The sequence below is a fragment of the Arvicola amphibius genome, chromosome 11 (genome assembly GCF_903992535.2).
Source record: "Arvicola amphibius chromosome 11, mArvAmp1.2, whole genome shotgun sequence".
Taxonomy (NCBI): domain Eukaryota; kingdom Metazoa; phylum Chordata; class Mammalia; order Rodentia; family Cricetidae; genus Arvicola; species Arvicola amphibius.
The window spans coordinates 38,391,383-38,412,514 of record NC_052057.2 but is presented as its reverse complement, the minus strand read 5'-3'; the positions used below and the strand labels follow the sequence as shown (position 1 = coordinate 38,412,514).

The 21,132-nt window shown below is 43.7% G+C and overlaps 1 protein-coding gene across 2 annotated transcripts in view; it reads right to left on the bottom strand.

Moving 5' to 3' along the window:
• Trpc3 (transient receptor potential cation channel subfamily C member 3) overlaps window positions 1-21,132 on the bottom strand; it is a 67,111-nt gene that overhangs the window by 10,495 nt on the left and 35,484 nt on the right. Inside the window, exons 4-10 of one of the 2 annotated variants that reach the window (XM_038348014.1) lie at window positions 20,142-20,306; window positions 16,523-16,739; window positions 15,068-15,301; window positions 12,295-12,559; window positions 8,835-9,030; window positions 6,739-6,948; window positions 2,990-3,073 (exon numbers count right to left, since the gene is read on the bottom strand). In XM_038348014.1, coding sequence (XP_038203942.1) covers window positions 2,990-3,073; window positions 6,739-6,948; window positions 8,835-9,030; window positions 12,295-12,559; window positions 15,068-15,301; window positions 16,523-16,739; window positions 20,142-20,306 — 1,371 coding nt within the window. The remainder of the gene's footprint in view (window positions 1-2,989; window positions 3,074-6,738; window positions 6,949-8,834; window positions 9,031-12,294; window positions 12,560-15,067; window positions 15,302-16,522; window positions 16,740-20,141; window positions 20,307-21,132) is intronic. The other variant, XM_038348015.1, reaches the window with a different exon arrangement.

Below are 21,132 nucleotides of genomic sequence, written 5' to 3'. Positions count from 1 at the left end.
GAGCTTGACTAAAAGCCTTTGTTTAGCAGACGAGTGATCCTAAAGAACTCATGAGCTTCTGTTTTCCAGCTCCATGATAGGTCACGGAACTCGGCTCACAAACCATTGTAGATCAAGACGCGTAGTTGCTGCTTAGATACATTAGGTGCTAATGGTATTTTTTTTAGTAAAGCCGGGAAACTAAACTTCCACATGCTCTAGTGTAAGATGCTGCAAGATATTTACATGTCTCTTGAAACTATGCTTAGGAATAGTCTACGGAATTTTGCACTTACAGCCTAAAGGGAAAATGATGGAAAATAGATTCCTGTAATTCTTCTGGAGTTCAAGAGTCTCTAGAGCAGTCTGAGCAAAGTTTCTCCCTAACAAAACCTCACCAAAGGGAAAATAAACAAGATTCCTCGGGAAAATTTATGTATAGAGGCATAAAACTTTCCCCTTCAAAATTTGCTGTGTTTGTCACAGCAACAGCAATAGACAGAAAGGGTCTGGGTCTCATCAGACACTCTCAGACACATTCCAGAAGGGCTTGGTGACCTGAACTCTTGAACATAAGAAGAAATAATAATTCATTCTATCTTCTTTTAGCCCTTCAGTAGTTGCTGTTTTGGCCGTTCTGGGAGACTTTTAAACCAACTGAATATATTAACTATAATGACACAAGACACAAGGGCCTGTACAGATCTGGGCATGATGGTACACACCTCTACATTCCAGCATCCAATGGATAGAGGCAGTAGAATCAGGAGTTCAAGGCCAACTTCTTCTACATACTGAGTTTGAAGACAATCTGAGTTATAGGAGACGTTATCTCAGATTAACCAAATCAAATAAACATCAGAAAAATCCATCCATCCAACCAACCAACCAACCAACCAATCAACCACACACACACACACACACACACACACACACACACACACACACACACCCCCAAAAAAAATCCAGAAAAGAGACACCAGAAAGAGTCAAGTCCTGAAACATTAACCCAATCTTCCCTAAAAGACCAGCCAGAGATTGTATGAACTAAAACTCCAAATATCAATAAATAGATAAATAAATAAATAAATGAATAGCCAGGTAATTTTGCAAAATAAAAATCCTGAAGAAAGGAAGGATACCAACTTGCATACGGTTTGTTTGACTTTGTTTTAAACTATGTATGGCCACATACATAGACAGAAAACGGAGCCTAATACAAAAACACCCACCTAGGAATAAGTTAACTTGCTATAGGAATTTAGTAAATGAAAAGTCAATAGAAAACAAAACAATATTCAACATAATGACCATAGATGGACATAATCATTCAGAAAAAAATAAATCTAGACCTTCAGGCATCATTACGTTCAAGTATATTCTACATGCATTGACTATTTCATATGAAAAGTGAAAGAAATGCATGTATATAAGTTTAAAGGTCATTACATACTAGATATTTTAATAGCACATAAATCCCCAAGGCCACAAGAGCTTGTAAAGTTGACTCCAAAAATTAAAAAGTCCAGTGCAGGAAAATAACAGCTAAAACAATTGAAGGCATTCACACACTGGTAAAAACGTCCTTAGCTCAGAACACAGTTGATAAAGGTTGATAGTTTAACTATTAAAAATTCCTCTTTATTGGAAAGTCATCAAGAAGGGCACGTAGATCATCAGACATAACATGGCCAAGTTCATTCATGATAAGCACACAGTAAAAACACTCTACTATTTCTGTTAGGCTGAAATAAACATCCTGGCTTTATTTCTATCAGTGGAAGATGGGGGGATGAAATAAACTAAGCACCACCATCTAGCAGACTGTAAAGTCACCAAAACAAAGAAAGACTTCAATAATCAAGTTTGTCAAGTTTTTCTCTTCTAAGGAAACAGTACGCAGAGGTGGGTTATTCTCATTGATTAACGCCACAGATGCTATAAATGTCTTGATCCTCTCTACACCTGAGACACATTAGACTCTAAAGCCACGAGGGTCAAAATGACTAGCCAGATGAAACAGAGAACCATAGCCTCTTCTGTGCTAGATAACAGTGTCCAAGTCTGCCTATAACATCACCATTCCAAAGATATTTTAAGGTTGTACTGACAAAGCAATAGCAATCATTCGCAAAATAGATTCCATGGAAATAAAACCTAGTGAAACAGATACTAGTGTTTTCATACGAGAGCATCACTATTCTAATATAATCCTAATATTCTAATATTTTTCTCTCCTTTCTCCAGGGCAGGGCTTGTGCAAATATCTGTTCTTTGGAAATTATAGCAATGACTGAGTGGTTAAGGGTTCTTGTTTTCGCAGATGATCAAAGTTCGAGTCCCAGTACCCACGTGGTAGTTTACAACCATCTGTAACTCCAGTTCCAGGGGACCCAATGCCTTCTTCTGACCCCCATGGGCACCAAACATTCATGCGGTGTACGTATGTACACATAGGCAAAACACTCTCACATAAAATATATAAATCTAACTTTTAAAAACCATAGAAGCACTTCATTGTCAACACTGCAAAAGCAACCGTTCTTACTGAGCATGGTGGCACAGGCCTTTATTCCCAGCTTCTGGAAAGACTGAGGTAGGAGGGCTGAAAATCCATAGCCTGTGCAGGTAACCGAGTTGGAAGTCAAGCCAGGAAACTTAGTGAGACTCTGACTCAAAATAAAATAAAATAAAATAAATAAAAAAGACCAGGACAGTAGCATGGGCAAGGCTCTGGGTTCACACTTCAATCTTAAGAAAATAAGAAATAAAGAATTTTAATCTTAAAAAAATAAGAACTAGAGAAACAACAAAACCTCTTCTTTAACAACCAAAAAAGAGAGAAAAAGAAAAAGATTACAAAAAAAAAGGTTGAACTCTGATTTTTGAATTCCCCAATGCCCTGAATGGCTTTACAGTCTAATTTAGAATGCATTACTGCACACATCCAGACACACAAGGCACCACACACAGTGGCTAGGGAAACGGATAACGGCTGAGGAGTGCTTACCTGATAGCGCGTTGGCTGATGGAGAATGCTGTTAAAACTGTGTGGTTCAAAAACTCTCGAGTTAGACTGAGTGAAGAGGTTTAACTAGGAAAAAATACAATTAACCTAGTAAATTAGGATACAATCATTTGGAATAAGAAATATAGTCTGTTTGATTCTCTTGGCTGGCATTTCCGGAGTCAGCCCATCTGAGGAACATTTTGTATGGGTTGGCGTTTATGAGGGGGTTAAATATACCCGAATGCAAACATCCACATGAGAGACACGTTCCCTTCCGTCAAAGCACTGACAAAACGCCGTGTAACAGAGCTGTTTATTAAGAACGTACCTTAGAAGCTGGCCCCTACCTAGCATACGTTTTCTGGGGGTCAGGCAACATTTACCATCCAGAACCCTAACACCTCTGAAGTGCTTTGACTGGCTGCTGAGCCCAAGTTCCTCTCCTAAAGCTAAACAGAAGCTACCACAGGTGTCGGTAGCCTTACAAGCATTCTGAAACCTACAATATCACCTAAAATAGTTCCTCTTCCTAAGCATCTTGCCTTACTCTGAGCAAAAAATCAGACCTTCGGAAAAAACTGGGTTCAAGAATGGAGCTTTAGTCCAATGTTGACAGAGTATGCTCTGCTTCTGAGCCCAAGTTGAGTGGAACCATAGGCCCCATGAGTTGCCATCCCTTTAGGACATGTAGGCATACCCAGGGGATCTGGAGGAAAAATGTGGCCTCTGCCACCCATCGGGGGCTGGGAGAGATGGGCATGTGTCCTGGGAAGCCACTGCAGCTCTCACGCCAGCGGGTGTCTCTGCCTCAGGCTCCCTTTCCGGAAACATGGCTCAAGGAGCACTGGCAGGGCCGCTCCATGCTGGCAGCGAGTAAGTGGACCGCGGCTCCTCCCATGCCTGCGCTCCCGCACGCCCGCCCATCCGAGCCCAGCCCCTCAGGCAGCGGGGACACCCCTGGGTCCATTCCACCATGGCCATGGTGCCAATGTTCTCTGGCCCAGGTTGGGGAGGGCTGGTTCCTCTCTGGTGTGGGTCTGCTCAGTCAGGCAAAACACTCAGGCTTGTTGAAAAAAAAAAAAAAAAAAAAAGAATGGAGCTTTATTTTCGGTCTCATCTATCTATCTATCTATCTATCTATCTATCTATCTATCTATCTATCTATCTATCTATGTATCTATCTATCTATCTATCTATGTATCTATCTATCTATCTATGTATCTATCTATCTATCTATCTATCTATCTATCTATCATCTACCTATCATCTATCTGTCTATCTATCACATATCCTCTCTCTCTCTTGTCTTAAGTTTTGAGTAGGTAGGAGCAGAAAACTAGAAGAGATCCTACCCCTGTCCCTATTCACGCAGGCATAAGCAGGGACTTCCTATCCTGCAAGGGCAAGCTGCCATGTATACGGCATGATTCAAAAGTGCCCTCCCTCACCCAATTAACCTGAGCCTCACTGTGGCAATTCAGGACCTGCGCTTGATGATGTTACTTTTCCCTCTGCCACTAGGGGTCAGTATCTGCCTGCTGACTGAGCTTAGCTGCTCCAGCAGGGAAACTGTTCTTAACGTTCCTCTAAAACAGAGCAACAACAAAAAATTTGGCATTTCTTTGACTTTTTATTTAATTCATTTAATGAAAGAAGTCTATGCCCACGAGTAAGATTGAAAAGCTTTAGCTTGATGTAGTGGCACATGCCTGGAACCCCAAAAGCTGGGGAGAGTGAGGCAGGAGGATCACAAGTTCAAGGTCAGCTTTGAGGCCAAGGTAGGCCCTCCTAGCTGAGAAAAAAAGCTCCTTCCTCCTGGCAATGCCTCAACATGGTAGGAGTGGGCACCCTGTGGCCAGCTCTTCTTGTGCGAGTTCTTGGAGAGGTCTAAGAACTCTGATCACCTGGCTTTTGGTAGCCACCACCTACACTATGACCGTTTCAGGTATAAGATCCATGAACTCTGCTGCCCACAGAAAGAAAACTTCAAGATATGTTCTCTGAGGCATGAGACATTGTAAGCCCCACGTTAGAGAGACTAATAAAGACTTAAGAAGCTGAGCTTCCCTAAAGCGATAAAGCACTTATCAAAACACTGTCAATCTTAACAGTAGGCGGAGCTGCCCAGGATGTTGGAGCCGGCTACCCCCACGACCAAAAAGGACAAAGCATGGAAAAACCTCAATATGCCCTGCACTGGCTGCTGGACAAGTGACATAGTGTGGGGGAATGGCTTCCGGTGTCTCAGCTATAAAACTGAGCTAATGATATCTGCCTCATACTATTGCACGAGGGCCAAACACACAGCAGAGCCGTGCGGGATCTGACGAGGACGGGCACTGATGTTTGACGAGCGGGAGGAGAGTACATCCCTTCAGTCCTCACAGAAGCCATGTGGATCGCCTCTTTTCGGTGAGGCCATTTATCTGTGAGACTTGCTTATGAGTCAGAGCTCCGACCCAGCCTAAACCAGTGGCTTTGCCTCCTCGCGCGCAGCGGCAACTCACTGTATCTGTGAGATGTTGTTTGAACAAGACACGGACAGCCAGTCACTGACGCAGAGTCTGACAGCAGCGAGAGATAACATCCACGTCACACAAAAAGCTTTAAGTAACTACTTCCTTTTAAGCTTTTTTTATTTTATTTTATTTATTTATTTATTTATTTATTTATTTATTTATTTTTTGGTGCTGGGGTTCAAACTGAGAACCCTGTGCAAGCTTGGAGGTTCTGTGTCACAGAACCTCACTCCCAGCACAAGGTCACTTTCGGTAGAAGTAAGATTCTAGGGTTATTTACAATTCTTGAAAACACAGGTCTACCTTAAAACTAAGGGATTAAATTGTATCCATCTTGTCTTTCCCCAGCTTCAATAGAGAAAAAGCTTCCGTCTTTGCTCAAGAAGACCTGTGTTTTATTGTTTCCCTGCGTGTCTATAGTATTACAGCTGGACATCATTTTCTTATTTTTTCTTCTAAGACAGAATCTCACTCTAGTCCCATCTGGTCTCAAAATCGCAATGTCGCAACCTGACTTGTGACTTTGTATCTTCCTGCCTCAGTCTAGCGTTGGGATTACAGGCATGCACCATTATGCCGGACCCCATTTTTACAATCTTAGACAGAAACCGTGTTTGAATCTCACACATTTGTTCCCTCTGCTTTGCTCCCTGTTATTTTAAATACACCCATAGCGCTGTGTCTCCTACCTCCACTCTATATATGGAAGCTAAGTTCATAGTGTCAAAGTGCCACCATAACCCAGAGGCATTTGTTCCTGCTTACGAAGGGCATCCATCGCTATTGAGAAGATGCTCAGGCTCCTGTCTATGGCACTAGAGGAAGATGACTTTGCTCAGCCTCTCTAAATATAGCACTAGCGAACGTGCATATGCCGGGGAGGAGGGGGGGAGACCGGAAATTAGGGTTAACTTCAGAGTGGCCGGTTGAAAGCGTGGGGCACGCAGAGTCAAAGCGTTTTGTGGCAATAGCTTGCTTCTCATTTGCTTGTTTATGTTATGGCCATTTACATGAGAAGCTGACCCCCCCCCCCCAAAAAAATAGGACATAGACTAAGTGACTATTTGAAACACTCTGCAGATAGTATTAGTCTATGAGAGACCATGGAATAGACAGCTACCGTCAACATCGTGTGAGTTCACACATGGAAATTAACGAACAGGCGTCAAAAGACAAGGGAAAAGACAGGAAGCATTTGTTTTAGGATCTTGGCGTGTTCTCAATACCTACCCTGGACTTGGAGTTACCCATTCCCAACTCCAGATCCTTCTGCAGTCTTCTCCTCCTGCATTTGGAAAGGTTAGTGATCCGCATGATGAAGTAAACAAAGGATTTTGGACTAGGGACCAGGCTGAAGGGCGGAGGCAGCGTCTTCCCGTCGTCAAAGTAGGATAACCAAAGCTTTGAACGCGCAAACTTCCACTCGACGTCGCTGTCATCCTGGCACAAGACAACGCTCACTGTTCAAGTAGTTACGAAATCCTAAAGATTCTATTTTTGCTGTGGTGTGTGCACATATACGTGTGGTGGCCATAAGAGAGGAGTGTGCTTACAATCGCAGAGTTGTAAGCCGCCTGAGGTGGGTTCAGGGGACTAAAGTCTGGCCCTCTTCAACAACAGCGTTCGCTCTTAACTTCTGAGACATCCAGTCCCACAGTTACTAAATTTTCTAGACATTCTAGACCTGACACATATTGGGAGAGTAACTACATTATGTTTTAAACAATTAAGGAATTAATTACACTTATTGGCATGTAGTTCCTACATGTCTGCATAATATAGACTCACACATAGGCTACTCAAATGCTTTCTCTTCCACACATCTCTGTCTGCACCTACTTAGATGTAACCAGCACTTCCTGTTCTTTGCTCCAAGGTAAAGTAAAAAAGGCAAGAAAAATTCAGGGTCAAAGAAGGATAAAACTATTAATCACGGTCTCCCTCTGTCACGCCAACCATTCCTTCAATTCATCATGCTTCTTCTCCTCCCGTGGCACCCTCCCTCCTCCCCCAGGCCCATTACCACCAGGTTGGTATAGAAGTCATGCATCTTACTCTAGAAGGCAAAGGGGAAAATGGCATTTCGATACATTGATTTTTGCTTCATTCATCTTAATTTGTTTTGTTTTGAGGATTTCACAGTAGCACAGGCTGGCCTGGGACTCACACCGTAGCTTAGGCTAGCCTCCTCCCGGATAACAGACATATGCCAGCATACTTCACTGGATCAGTTACGTTTTGAAGTTTGTGCTTGTACTGCATGTCCTCAAATGTCACATACCCTACAGAGGTCAGGACTTGTCTCCTTTATCTGTTCCCAGTGGTCCCCAGGGTGCTTGGCGCAAACCTCCTCACTGACGGAGGACGTGACACAGGGCCACAGGTATAGGAAGCGGGTTCCTGCAGTCCTCAGAGGCTGCACTGATGTCACCCCACACATAGACATCCACAGTGCTGTGCCTTTGCTCTGTAGGACCTGCTGTACTGGTTAATAGTGGTTAGCACTGTGAGAGGATCCATGATCACCTAAGAGATAAACCCCCGCACTCTTTTGAGGGAGTTTTTGGAGTTTACGTAGGTGGGAATGGTATACCATAACTATGGGTAGCTGTGGCTCGGGACTGCATCAAGTGGAGCAAATGGGGCTGAGGACGGATGCTCATCTTCGTCTGTGTCCTGGCTGAGAATGAAGTGTGAGCTGCTGCCTGAAACTGCTGCTCTCTCCGCCATGGTGGGCGGTACTCTTGAACTGTCAGCCCCAAACACACTCTTCCTCCCTTACTTTGATTCATGTCACAGCAACAAGAAGATAGCTAATATGCCTGCCGTCTGTGCTGAGGACACTATGTAAGGGACGTCCATGGCTGAAGCACACATAGAAGCAGGGTGGGGTGCTGCACACCTGTGATCCCTACACCCGGGAACATGGCACAGAAGGAACACCCTGAGTGGGAGGCCCGGGTGACATAATGAGGTTCTAGGAAGCTCAGCTAGAGAATGAGACACTGTCTTCAAAACCCCAGACAAGCATAGCCGTTTGGTGGAGATAGCACACAGCTAGGCAAAGACACTAAATCCAAATGAGGAAGACATTAAAAAAGTATAAACCACTGAAGAAGGCTACGGAACCAACAAATCCAGAGCCCAAAGCAGGGTGGTTTCCTGGGACTGAATATTTTGCCTAAAGAACATAATCAACACAACTGCCAAATCCTCTACTAAGGGCAGGGCTGGGTGGCTTAGGAGTTGCAATCCCCCTGCAGCCAATATTTCTAGCCAATAGTTTACTTAAAACTTCTGAGGCATAGGGGGTGGAAAACACTTACCTCGATTTCTTGGTATGAGCTATTAATCATAGCAATTAGCATGTTGAGTAAAACGACCACCATGGTTACATTGTATATTCCGTAAAGAACATATCCAATATTCTCGATGAACTTGTGATCATATTTGAGGACCACAGAAGTCACTTCAGACAGTCCAAATATGGACCAAAACAACGTCTTGAAACTTTCTTCAACACTGTTGAAAAATTAAACACATTAATGAATAGCTTCCGGTGTTAAAAAATAAAAACAAGTTAGTATCTGATGCTGGACAGATGTAAAATATTCCTACGAAATCCTATCATTGTAAACTCTGAACGATTGCTTTTTAAAAAGCTATTACTACTTACTTCATGTGTATTAGTGTTTGTTTACGTACATGTCTATGCTGTGCTTGTGGAGGTCAGAAAAGGGCACCGGATACCCTGGAACTGGATTTATTAAGCCTGTGGATTCTGGGACTCGAACCCAGGTCTTCTGCAAGAGCAACCAGAGCTATTAACTGCTAAGCCACCCCTCTAGCTCTCTAATAACTGCTTCTAATAAAAATTTTAAACTAGAATTATTGTTGTGATATATTATTTTTCAATTTTTTGAGACAATATTTCACTATGTGGGCCAGGCTAGTCTTAAAGTGGTCCTCCTGCATCTAGCCCAGCTTCTCGGTGGCAGGCATATGAGACCATGTCCCTATTGTTACTATACTTAGCAGGTATCCCCTGCGGTTTTCGGGAGCTGGTGTCAGTGCTCAGCTTCACTCACCGGGAGAAAGCTGGTGTGGCGTCACCATACCCATGCTTTCCCCCTGAAAGGACGGCAAGTATGGAAATTTAAATCAGAATTCCTGGGTTAGGTTTAAAACTAAATATCCACTTCAAAAAAGGATGTACCATTCATTATGACTTGCCATGAAGTAATTTGCACCTAGAATAAAAGCAAACTCAATACCCAGGGATCAGGCTGAAGAGCTTCGGTGCATCCAGATGGCAGAACGCTGTGCAGCCACTGGGGATAACGAAGCAGATTTATCTTCATGCATTTATAACACAAACGATAGCAAAGATACATTAAGTGAAGAAACACAGAAAGTGTGAACTGCTTAGTCATCTGAATACAAAAGAGAGGGCTATATGAATACTTAAAGTCTTCTTTTGGGGGAAAAAGAATCTCTGAAAGTGTTCAAAAGAAACCATGGCTTCCAAGAATGAAAGACAATGTATAGATTGAGGGCCGGCCAACCCATGAAGGAGAGGCTTCTCACTGTAAACAGCCTCGTTTGAATTTTTGGCACACAGTCACCCCGTGTCATCTGTGGGGAATTAGTTCCTGAGATCCGCATGCATACCAGTGTCTGAGGATGTGCAAGGGAATCACAAATAAATGGTACTGTACTTTCAGGTTACCAGGGTATCATCCCTGGAATTACTTAAGCCATCTCTTGGTTGCTTACAGTAACAAATATAATTCAAAGCTATGCAAATAATTGTTTAAAACACTACAGTCTTTAGGGAATACTGTCAGGGAAGGAATGTGCATGTTCAATACAGACACAGTTTTTTAAAAGAATAATTTGATCTGCAGTTGGTTGCCTGTGGAACACAGATTTTGGCAGCCGGCTCCACCTCCTCCGTGAAAACAATGCTCAGATGGAAGAGGAGGGAGATCACAGCATGAGAGCATCCCAGTTCTTCCTGCACAAGTAGTGTGCAGGCCCTGGCCACCCCAAACACCCAATCTCATCCCTCACACGACTTTTTATCCACTGGCAATTAGCGCATGATGTCATAGGACCTTCAGACCTGTGACATGAATAAAGAACCCTCAAACGGTCACACAGGTCAAGTTCATTAGGATCACAGGTGGAAATTTTTCTCTCCCCCCCCCCCAGGAAACTCTTTATGAAAACAGTACTTGAAAATATTTTTTTAACTGATTCTAAAATCATAATGAAGCCTGTAGACCCACGGTTTTCCATACTCATTTACTTACTTATTCATTTAACCACTCAACCAGTATCACTGAAGCATCTCGTATGTTCTAGAAGTATTGTTAGTCCCTGGGGACAGAGGGCAGAGAGTAAAGAGTTCTGTTGTTCTATGGGTAGAGAGCAAGTTTCTAAAACTTTAGAGCGTGAAGTTATGGCACGCGGAGGCAAGAGGCTGCACAGTTTAGCCTCTGTTTCTGCGTTTATCAAACCTGCCACGGCACCACCCTGCCCCTTCCTCTGGTTCCTTTGCAGACTTCCCCGCCTGGACTCCATGCAGCCTCTGTGGGCTGGGTGTGTGCAGGAAAAGAGGGACGTTGGATGGAAAGGACACTGCAGCTCTGAGCTCCTACTGTGGGCAACAGGTTTTACATAACCAGCCTTACGTAAGCCTCACAGCGACCTTATTTAAAAATCTATCATGCTTCTTTTAAAAACGAGGGAAATGACACTGGGAAATGTTCAGTAATTTAACCAAAGGGCGCAGTTAGAAAATAGCAGAACTGTGCTGCAATCCTGGCCTGCCAGACTTCCCGGCCGGTATTCTTTCCACTGCATTATGCTGCCAGGCCTCCCTTCAAAAGAGAAGAGAAAAATGTCATCTGTCGTATGAACTATTGTGAGGCATGGAGGGCGGGGAACTGCGCAGGTCCTGTCTAGTCACTAATGGAGTCGGGACTTTATTACAAGAAAGTGAGCCTCTGGTCTCTTTTACCTTTAAGGCCTGTGGCTACAAAAACTATTTCAATTCTGACGTCTCCAAGGACACGACGTTGTGCGCTATCTATGGGGAACTTACTGTGTAGCTGGCTTGCAGCTGGCATTGTGGGGAACAAAGGGGAGCTGGTGAGGGTTTGTGATGCTCTCGTCTGCAGGGGCTGAGGCACACAGGGAGGACCCCATCCCCACGACGACCAAACGCCTAAGGGTATGAGAGAGAATCCCACATTTGGGGTAGCTCCATGGCAGGGGACCTTACAGTGACAGTGGCTATGGAAGTTAATTTAGAAAGGCTTCGGTGAGGAGGCTTCTCCAGGGCAGGAGCTCTCTTCGGAGGAGCCGTCCTTTCTCCTATTTATTCCCTGTCCTCACTACGGATGGACACATCAACATAGAAGCTGAAAGGGACCTCAAAATGACAAAGCTAAATTTAGTATCTATATAATATAAGAGACATTCACTGTGAGACATTTGCCATCCAATTTTCTTAAAATGGCCCTTTCGGGCTGGTATTTTTCCAAATCTTGATCAATTTTTTCTTTTGTGGTGAAATCTCACTAAAGGCCAAGAGTGGACCAATGACCTTTATGACAATGACCTTTATGACAATGACCTGTATGACTGGCTGTGGACACTGGTTTGATGCATTGGTTTTTCTGCCCTTGAGAAGGGCTTCATTATGACAGCTGACATTCTTCACTTGCTGGACCTGTTGTAAATTCTTTTTATACCTTTTTAGGATGATGTCTCACTTACGTGGTAAAAGCAGGATTGACTTTGGCCCCAAGGTAGTAAGAATAAAGGATGAACATGCCAATCATGAACGCCAGAAACACCATAATGAACAGAACCATGAACTTGAATATGTCCTTCACAGTCCTTCCAAGAGAGATCTGCAAGGGCCCAAAGCTCTCATTTGCAGGGAGAATGTATGCGATCCGGGAGAAGCTGAGTACCACGGCTATGGCATAGAGGCCCTCGGATATGATCTGAGGGTCAGAAGGGAGCCATTTATCTCTAGCTAGAAAAGGGGAGAGAAAAAGAAAAAAAAATAGGGTTTTTAATTTATTCCTAACTATGCAAAACAAATACTTCAAACTGATCTATTATCAAGACAAGTGGTTCTTGCTTTGGTTGAAATGACTGGCAATTTAATTAACCATCCAGATATGATTTTTAAATGTTAAACTAGAAGCAGCATCTTTATTTCAATTGATGAAACCCTATTATGAAGACATTAAGGTGGCCTCACATGGCACAGAAACAGAATAAAAATACAAAAGAGAGAGATTCAATGTTTCGTGGACACGGACTGTGTCCAGGACAAGAGACCATTGATATTCACTCTCCCCACAGCTATCAGCTTTATTTACTGGCTGTTTTGCCATGCGATAGGCAAAACCTCAGTGGAACTTATTTTGAAAACCAGTTCATCTATCAATTAACGCTAGTAAAATGTTCAACAGCAAGGATAGAGAGTATTGCAAGTCAGCGTGATGCTGACCCTGTGGGATGCGAGCCATGCGGCAGGCTCCCAGGAAGTGTAACTATGTTAGAGGTAGACGCAGAGGGAGGACCCTAACAGCACACAGCAGCTCCTGGTCCCCCCCCGGCAGGGCAATGAAATAATAGACGGCTAACTCTGCAAACCGAGTGGTTGCGGAAAGAATGGGTGCACTGTAGACATTCGCAACAGCAAACTTGACATCTGCTGACACTGCCTGCAATGAACCACTGTCATTTTTCTTCATAAAAACAGAAATCAAGGGCTGGAGAGATGGCTCAGAGGTTAAGAGCATTGCCTGCTCTTCCAAAGGTCCTGAGTTCAATCCCCAGCAACCACATGGTGGCTCACAACCATTGGTTAATGGGGTCTGTTGCCCTCTTCTGGCCTGCAGGCATACACACAGACAGAATATTGTATACATAATAAATAAATAAATATTAAAAAAATCAGAAATCAAGACTTAGAAACGTTTAAAAAATACATAGGAAGCAGGGAAGTCTGAATTAATAAATTCCCCTCCATCCAAAAGTTACTAAATACACAAGAATAAATGTGAATATTATAGAAAAAGCTTTTAGAAACAGTAAAAATAATGAAAACAGTAAAAACAAGGTTTCAATTCTTTAACTATAAACGGTGTCCATTTGCTCCTTTGAGCCAGCGTCTTCGGGACATGAACACTCTTGCTTGCTGATGACAGATGATGGGTTTAAACTGCATGCACTGCAATACTGGATCTCTTGGAGACCACCTACAAATGTTCTCACAACACTGAGTCCTAGACACACTTACGGTTTTCCTCCCAGCCACAACACTTCGGGATCCTGTATTTTAGGCTTTCTTATTTGTAAAATAAGAATGCCAGACAATAATTTATTCTATCTTAATTCATTTATTGTGGTCTTTGGGTTAGGCAAGCACTCTAGGACTATGCAATATCCCTATGCCTTTACTTATTTATTTAATTATTTTTTCATCCATTCACATGCAGGAGCTCCCTACGTCGCCCTGGTTGACCTTGGTCTGTGTAGGCTGGCCGGTTTTGAGCTTGCAGTCCTTCTGCCTTAACCTCCTGTGTAGCTGGGATTGCAGGCCTGACAAACATACAACCACGGTGACAATTTGCCAGTAATAGCTGTGTAATACTGATTTGTGCTGGCAGAGAAGCCGTCAGTGTTCTTTCACCTGGATGTCCTTGCCACGGGAAAGACACAGCACCCTCTCCCGTGTCTACCGTTTCCACGCCAACCTTCTCATGTGCTGGGACTTCAGCTCCTACATCCTGCCTCTGCTGGATTTTCATTTGTCTTTTCCGTGCTCATGAGCATCTAGCTTCTCAGATTCCAGAGCTCACGCTCTCCCTACTGCCCACAAACGCTCTACACATTTCTCATGCTAAGCAGACAGTGGTTGCCTATTAATTTGAGGTTTGGCATTCCATAATTTCAGTGATTGATGAGCAACTGTACTTTGGAAATATCAAACAGCCAATCCCAGAAGCAAACAACGTGTGTGTTTTAGACTGCCCAGCTATCTAAGTCTCCACGGGGTCCATCTTTCCTATCCTCCATCCTGGGTCCAGTGTGTCCACGCCGAAAGGCTGTCTGAGTAGCGGTAGAGCTTCTCAGATTGACAGTCTCTACACAGTAGGGGCTGCGATAAAGGAACTTTTGTTTTACTCAAAACAATCCTACAATTCAAAAGTAGTGATGCTGAGAAATTTATTACCGTAGACCATTATAATTTTTGTGTTTTATTGGTTATTAATAATAATCTCTAATTTATAAACCAAGCTTTATCACAAGCATATATTTTCATATGTGAAAGGACACAGTATATGTAGAGTTTGACTCTATCCATGGTTTCTGGCATCTTGGAACATCCTCAACTCAGATAGGAGAGTACCGTGTCTTATATTTCCAGTTGTCAGCCTAGCCTTTAAGGGCCGAACCATCTCGCCAGCTGTTTCTTTCCAGAATGCCCTTCCTGAAACGTAAAGGAACTCTGCAGCTAACAACTCACCATAGGTGAAATACTGAACCTCAGGCGGAAGCGTGACTTCGCTCAGGTCGCTCTCTTGCACGTGGTTGTCCACATACTGCTGCGCTTTCGTGGCCTGCAGGAAAGCCAGGAACCTGGCGGTGAAGGCAGCGATGAAGATAGAGAGCATGCCGAAGTCGAGCACGTTCCACAACTGCACGATGTACTCCCGGGGTCCTTCCAGCCAGAGCTCCTTGCACTCGGACCACATCATCCCTGCCCAAGAAACCAGAGGCCGTGGAGTAGAGTCTACAGCCGGGGCTGAACCAATACCCTGTCCACATCCGGGAAAAAGTGAAACTCCGCACCAACGGGAGGTGCGGTTGGACACTGAGGCCCCGTGGAGCTGAATGGAAAGGAAGCTCCCGCTTAGGAGCCAATGGACTCCACCATGTCAGAACTTAAAGAAACTTATATGACGCCAGGATCGCCGCTCGTGTAGCCCCGTGTGTGCAGATGACACGGGAAGGGGGACAGGAAAGAAGCGAGGGGACCCGCCAGTGCAAGACTTTGTTCTGTGAGGGTTTTGGAGGAGAGAAAAGAAAGTCTAGGAAATCAAAAGAGGCTAATTAATTCAGATCACAGTAATGTAGGGGCACGAGTAAGCCCTGGAATGGGAAATTCACCGCAGACATTTAACAAAAACCATGTCCTCTCACCCAGGAACACTCACCCCTCTCTAACTTCCCTTCCCACTACCCTACCTACCGGGGAGGCCAGAAACATCATCGGCAAAAGACCCAGCTCTAGAAAAAACTGTCATTTGAGTGAAAAGAAAGGATGAAGTATTCAGTTTAATAAATTATCCTGACTTTGTACATGTAGATGTCCAGCCTTTTGGTACTGTGATGTGTTGTCGTATACAGATGTTTTGGGCTACGTTTATAGCCGTGGTGGGACACATGAAACTGAGGGCCACAGCTGGCTGAGGCTGTGAGGTGAACGAGTGAAGAGCTAACATCCTCACTGAGAGCAGCGAGGACACACTGGTGGGGACAGAACACAGAACAACTCGGGGATAGAAATCAAGGCACAGAGTGGTCCCATCTCCTGAGAAGGAGCAGAATTTATCCCCTCATAGCACTCCAAAGTTTTCCTTTAACACAGCTACTCAAAACGAGTTATCAGACGTTAAGTAACAAATATCCTGAAAATGAGAACACTCCTAACATCCCTGAAACAGATATGTGACAAAGCCTCTCTAGTCACGAGTATTTCATTTTAGTGAGGCCTGTGTTAATAATTCAGTGCCACCATTTCAGCATTATCTAGTACCGAATCATTCAGTGCCTTTCTTATTTAACTTACATTTAATAGATATATATTATGTCCTCATCATCTATATAGTATTAACAGTTTTAGTAGAAAATAGCATCATTTCAAGTAACTATTTTTTTTGGGGGGGGGAGTAGAAATTAGGGAACTTAAAAGACTTACCGAGAACCCAGACCATAATTAGCATTTCCGTCCATGTGAACTGGGTGGTCTTCACCCTGAAGATCTGCTTGGGGTAGTCAATAACAGTGATATTCGGCAGCGTGCTGATACCTTCAAACCTGTCCGAGGCGTTGAACACAAGCAGACCCAGAAAGATGATGAAAGAGGCAGCGTGTGCCACGAACTTCATGAAAGGGCTTCGAAGAATTTTCCCCAGCTGCAATATGACACAGAGAGAGGGGAGATGTAAGGGAGGGTAGGATGGAGGGAGGGGGAGAAGGGAGGGAGGGGGAAATGTGGGTAGGAGAGATGAAAGGGAGGAGAGGTGGCAGAGAGGAGAGGAGAGAGGGGAGGGAGGGGGAGATTAGGGAGGAGAAGGAGGAAAGGAGGGGGAAATGCAAGGGAGGGGAAATGTGGGTAGGGAAAGATGGGAGGGAGGATAGGAAGGAGGGAGAGAAGGGAGGGGAGAGATGGGAGTGATGGGGAGATGAAAGGGAGGGGAAATAGGAAGGAGAGGAGGTGGGAAGGAGGGGGAGATGGAAGGGAAGGGGATAGGAAGGAGGGGGAGATGGGGGAGAAGGAATTTCTCTAAAAAAATTGTCTTCTACTTGCAACAATCTATCCAGGATAACATGGACACATGAAGGAAACTGGAACACTTTGTTTACTTTGGAAGAGCTATTCAGGCTTGTCCAACCTTTGGATAGTTATGAACGTTTCCCAACACGTTTGTAGACATCAAGTCACAATGTCAAAAGGTTGGACTCCCCTGATGGTTATGCACTGTGAAAGCTACTCTTTTTAAGGGAAATTTTCCCTCTAAAATTTATTTCAGAAGTCTTGGAAATCCAGTTTCTAAATGCCTACTACACTGTAAACCATGCTGCACTGACTGCCTGCTTCTGGATACTCTTTACGGAAGATGGTTCTTTCTCTTACTTTTGCATAAAAAGCTATTACAAAGTCGAAGTTCGTAGGCCTGAAAAGGAAACCCTAGTTTGTAGGTTTTCAAATTTTTTTAATTAAAAAAATAGGGCATTAAACGTTTTTTAAAGAGTAAAATAATTGCTGCACTGTAAGCAAAATTTAATTCTCACTTCCAAATAATTCCATCATACCATATCATCATATTTTATTTATTTATTTATTTTGGTTTTTCGAGACAGGGTTTCCCTGTAGTTTCTAGAGTCTGTCCTGGAACTAGCTCTTGTAGACCAGGCTGGCCTTGAACTCAGAGATCCACCTGCCTCTGCCTCCCGAGTGCTGGGATTAAAGGCGTGTGCCACCACCGCCCGGCTCATATCATCATATTTTAAAAGGAAGAAAGAAAAAAATAAAAGGAAGAAAGTATTAGAATTGAAATAAATATCTTATCAATTACTACCTACATAATAGGGAGATGTAAAATAACTAGAAATTCCAAGTAAGGTAGCTTGATTAAAAATAATCTCTGAGTTTTGAAAATGATGCATATAATAAAGACATTAAAAGGTCAGCTTATCATTATTTGAAGGTGGTGCTTTAAAAACAGCCCATGATACACTGTCCTTAAAAGTCCCATGCTCTAACAGGAAATGAGAAGCAATTCCTTCTGTCCCCAGGGTGTCCACAGTCCAAGGACTAGGTACATGGAACACATTTGTCCAGCGTGTTCTCTATTCTGCACACTCAGAGCCTGGTTTTTAACTCTGTCTATGAATTTAAAAACAGATCTGGTTCACATTTGGAAGGCTAACTTCAAACCAATGTCCAGAACCTTAATCTGCTATCACAAATGATCAAACAATGTCAAGTATTTCTGAATTTGAACATGCGTGCACACAGACAATTGTTATGTTTCCATACTGGACACAGAAAATTAAGCAACAATAATTACACATCTCAGTGCTGATTGAGCTGCAGAGGGTGTGTTTGGCATGACTGCCAAGGCACGTGCAATTTCTTGGGTATTGCCAAGTCTGTTTTTCTCAAAGACTGATCTTTAAAACTTTAAATAAGAAGAAAATAAAACAGTATACTCATTTTTAAAATAGATTATATGCGGAGTTTTTTGTTTGTTTGTTTTACTTTTTTAAAAAACAGTATTGCACTCAAGGCTCATGCACACTAGGCCATGCTCTAGTGCTGAGCTTTGACCCAGCCTAAGACCTTCTTGCCCAAGTCTGTGTGCAGAGGCTGGAGGTTAGGATCAAGCGTCATTCTTCTGGGGCCTCTCCACCTTAGTCTTTGGACCTAGAGTTCGTCAGTAAGCTGGAATGGCTGCCTAGCAACTCCAAGAACCTTCCGCCTCCAGCTCTCCAGCACTGAGACTGCAGGCTCTGCCATCATCCCTTGCTTTGCATGCTGACCCTAGGGGTGGAGCTTGGGGATTCATGCTTGCAAGGCAAGCACTTTATCAACTGAGGTGCCCCCAGCCCGAGAATTCCCCAGTTATCTCTTTACTCTGTGAAATAAGCACAGCTGTGCACAGGCTCCAGGAGTGGTTCAGTGCCTACCTTTCTTTTCTTATGATGAAATATCACTACACGGAGAGCTGCTCTTTCATAAGAGGTAAAAATGTACACCCCAAGATGCCCACGGCAACCCTAACTTTTTCTAATTAACTGAAAACCTGAAGACTGGACTCTTGGGTACCGGAACTTGGTGATGCATTTCCTCCAGGAAGGGAATCTGGTTGGGTTGTAATTTTCTTCTGACTGCAAGCTCTTACGTAATTTGCACTCTAGTTTTTAGTGATTATGTATGTAAAGAACTGTAAAATAGCTTCTCCATGATACACAACAAAGAATCCAGCAGTCATCAAACTTGGTAAAAACAACAAACTTTCTACCTTTTATCGAATGAGGCAGCTCAACAAGGAAGTGAGCTGGATAAACACATCTGGAGAAGACAGCTGAGCCACAGGCGACGTTAGACTTACAGGGTCATTTTTTAGTGACCTTGACTCATTTTGCCTGAAACAGATTCTGATTTAAATAAAACCAGACGACCACATTAGCTCTACTTGGGCAGGTTGAGAGGAGAAAGGTACCGGAGTCATCCAAGCAAAATCAAGCAGTTCAAACAAAATCCAAAGCACCCTAAGTTCAATTCTACTCGAGTTGGAACTTTCTAGAAGAACAAAGGACTTGAGGACCCATCATGGGTCTGATTAAATGTTAAATAACACTACTGATATCCATGAACTCAATACTCGCTCCCCATCATGTTTCTAATTGTTCAGATGAGCGCCCTGAAAATAGTTAGCAATTTTGTGATCTCACTGAGCACAGCTGTCTGCTTCCCTTCTCTTCCTCCGGCCAGCTACAGCTGTACTCTTCTTACTGCGCTGTCAGAAGTAACTGCACAAATGCTACTTCTCTCTAGATACTTATTCCTTCTTGTCTACCATGGGAATTTTACCCAGAAAGCCTTATTATGCCACGTCTGCAAATGTGATCTGTCCTGCTAGCCCCAAATCCTTTCCAGCTCTCTCCTGGAGTTGATCCACCCACTCTTAGATCCACCCACCACTTAGAAGGCGGAGCCAAAGAGCTGGGAGCCTGACCATTAGCTGCTGCACTTTCCCAACAGAGATACACATTATACCAAGCACAGAGGGGAGGGGGGAGGCTAGTACCCTGCTACAAGGTGCAATCCAGTAGCCAATGGCAAGGAACGGAAGGCCCAAGGCCACGACCAGCACCACCAAGCACTTGATAGCAATGGTTTGCTCCCGAAGGCCAGAGAGATTCTCATACCAGATCGTCAGAAGCTGTTGCTGGCAGTTGGGGTGAGCCACGAACTGTTGGGAGTAGAGGGAGAGACAAGTTAGTAGGCCCTGTCCACAGCAGAGCATCCCAATACATGCCTTTGGGGCTGGAGAGATGGCTCAGTGGTTAAGAGCAATGACTGCTTTTCCAGAGGTCCTGAGTTCAATTCCCAGCAACCGTGTGGTGGCTCACAACCACCTATAATGAGATCTGGTGCCCTCTCCTGGCCTACAGGCAGGATACTAAACAAACAAACAAATAAATAAATTTTTTTTTAAAAAAGGCGTGTGCCACCATATCCAATACATGCCTTTGTAGAACACAGCCTGTTAAAACCTCCTGTATCCTCCCTTCCTATTAGAACAGAGGTGGAAACGAAAGGAGAAAGCTGAAGTCACCCTCACTCCCAGTCCTTTCTGGTAGCTGACTCCTCTCTGGCCATGGGTGACACTGGCTTTCTGTTGTGAAACCGTGCCTCCCACTGTATCTCTTGCCAGCTTTATTGCCTTCGTTTCAAAATGGAAAAGGCAAACGGTGATTTGGCTTATTGTTGACTAGAAGTAAGAGAAACGTTAGCAAATTTCTGAGTTACTCCTAAAATACTACGTGTATGAGAAGATACATAAATGATGCCAATTGAACTCCTGTGCTGTGGCTGAACACGGAAACTGGCAGAGTTGTTCCTGCGCCAGCAGGGATCGTGCAGCCCACCCCCCCCCCAGCACCACTCTTAACTGCTGAGCTGTCTTCCTGGCTCTGTTTTCCTTTTTCTTTTTAAACCTTATCCATAATTCCTATACACTTCTATCTTGCTTCTAAAACATTTTCAATTTTCTGACATGAGGTCTCATACTGTAA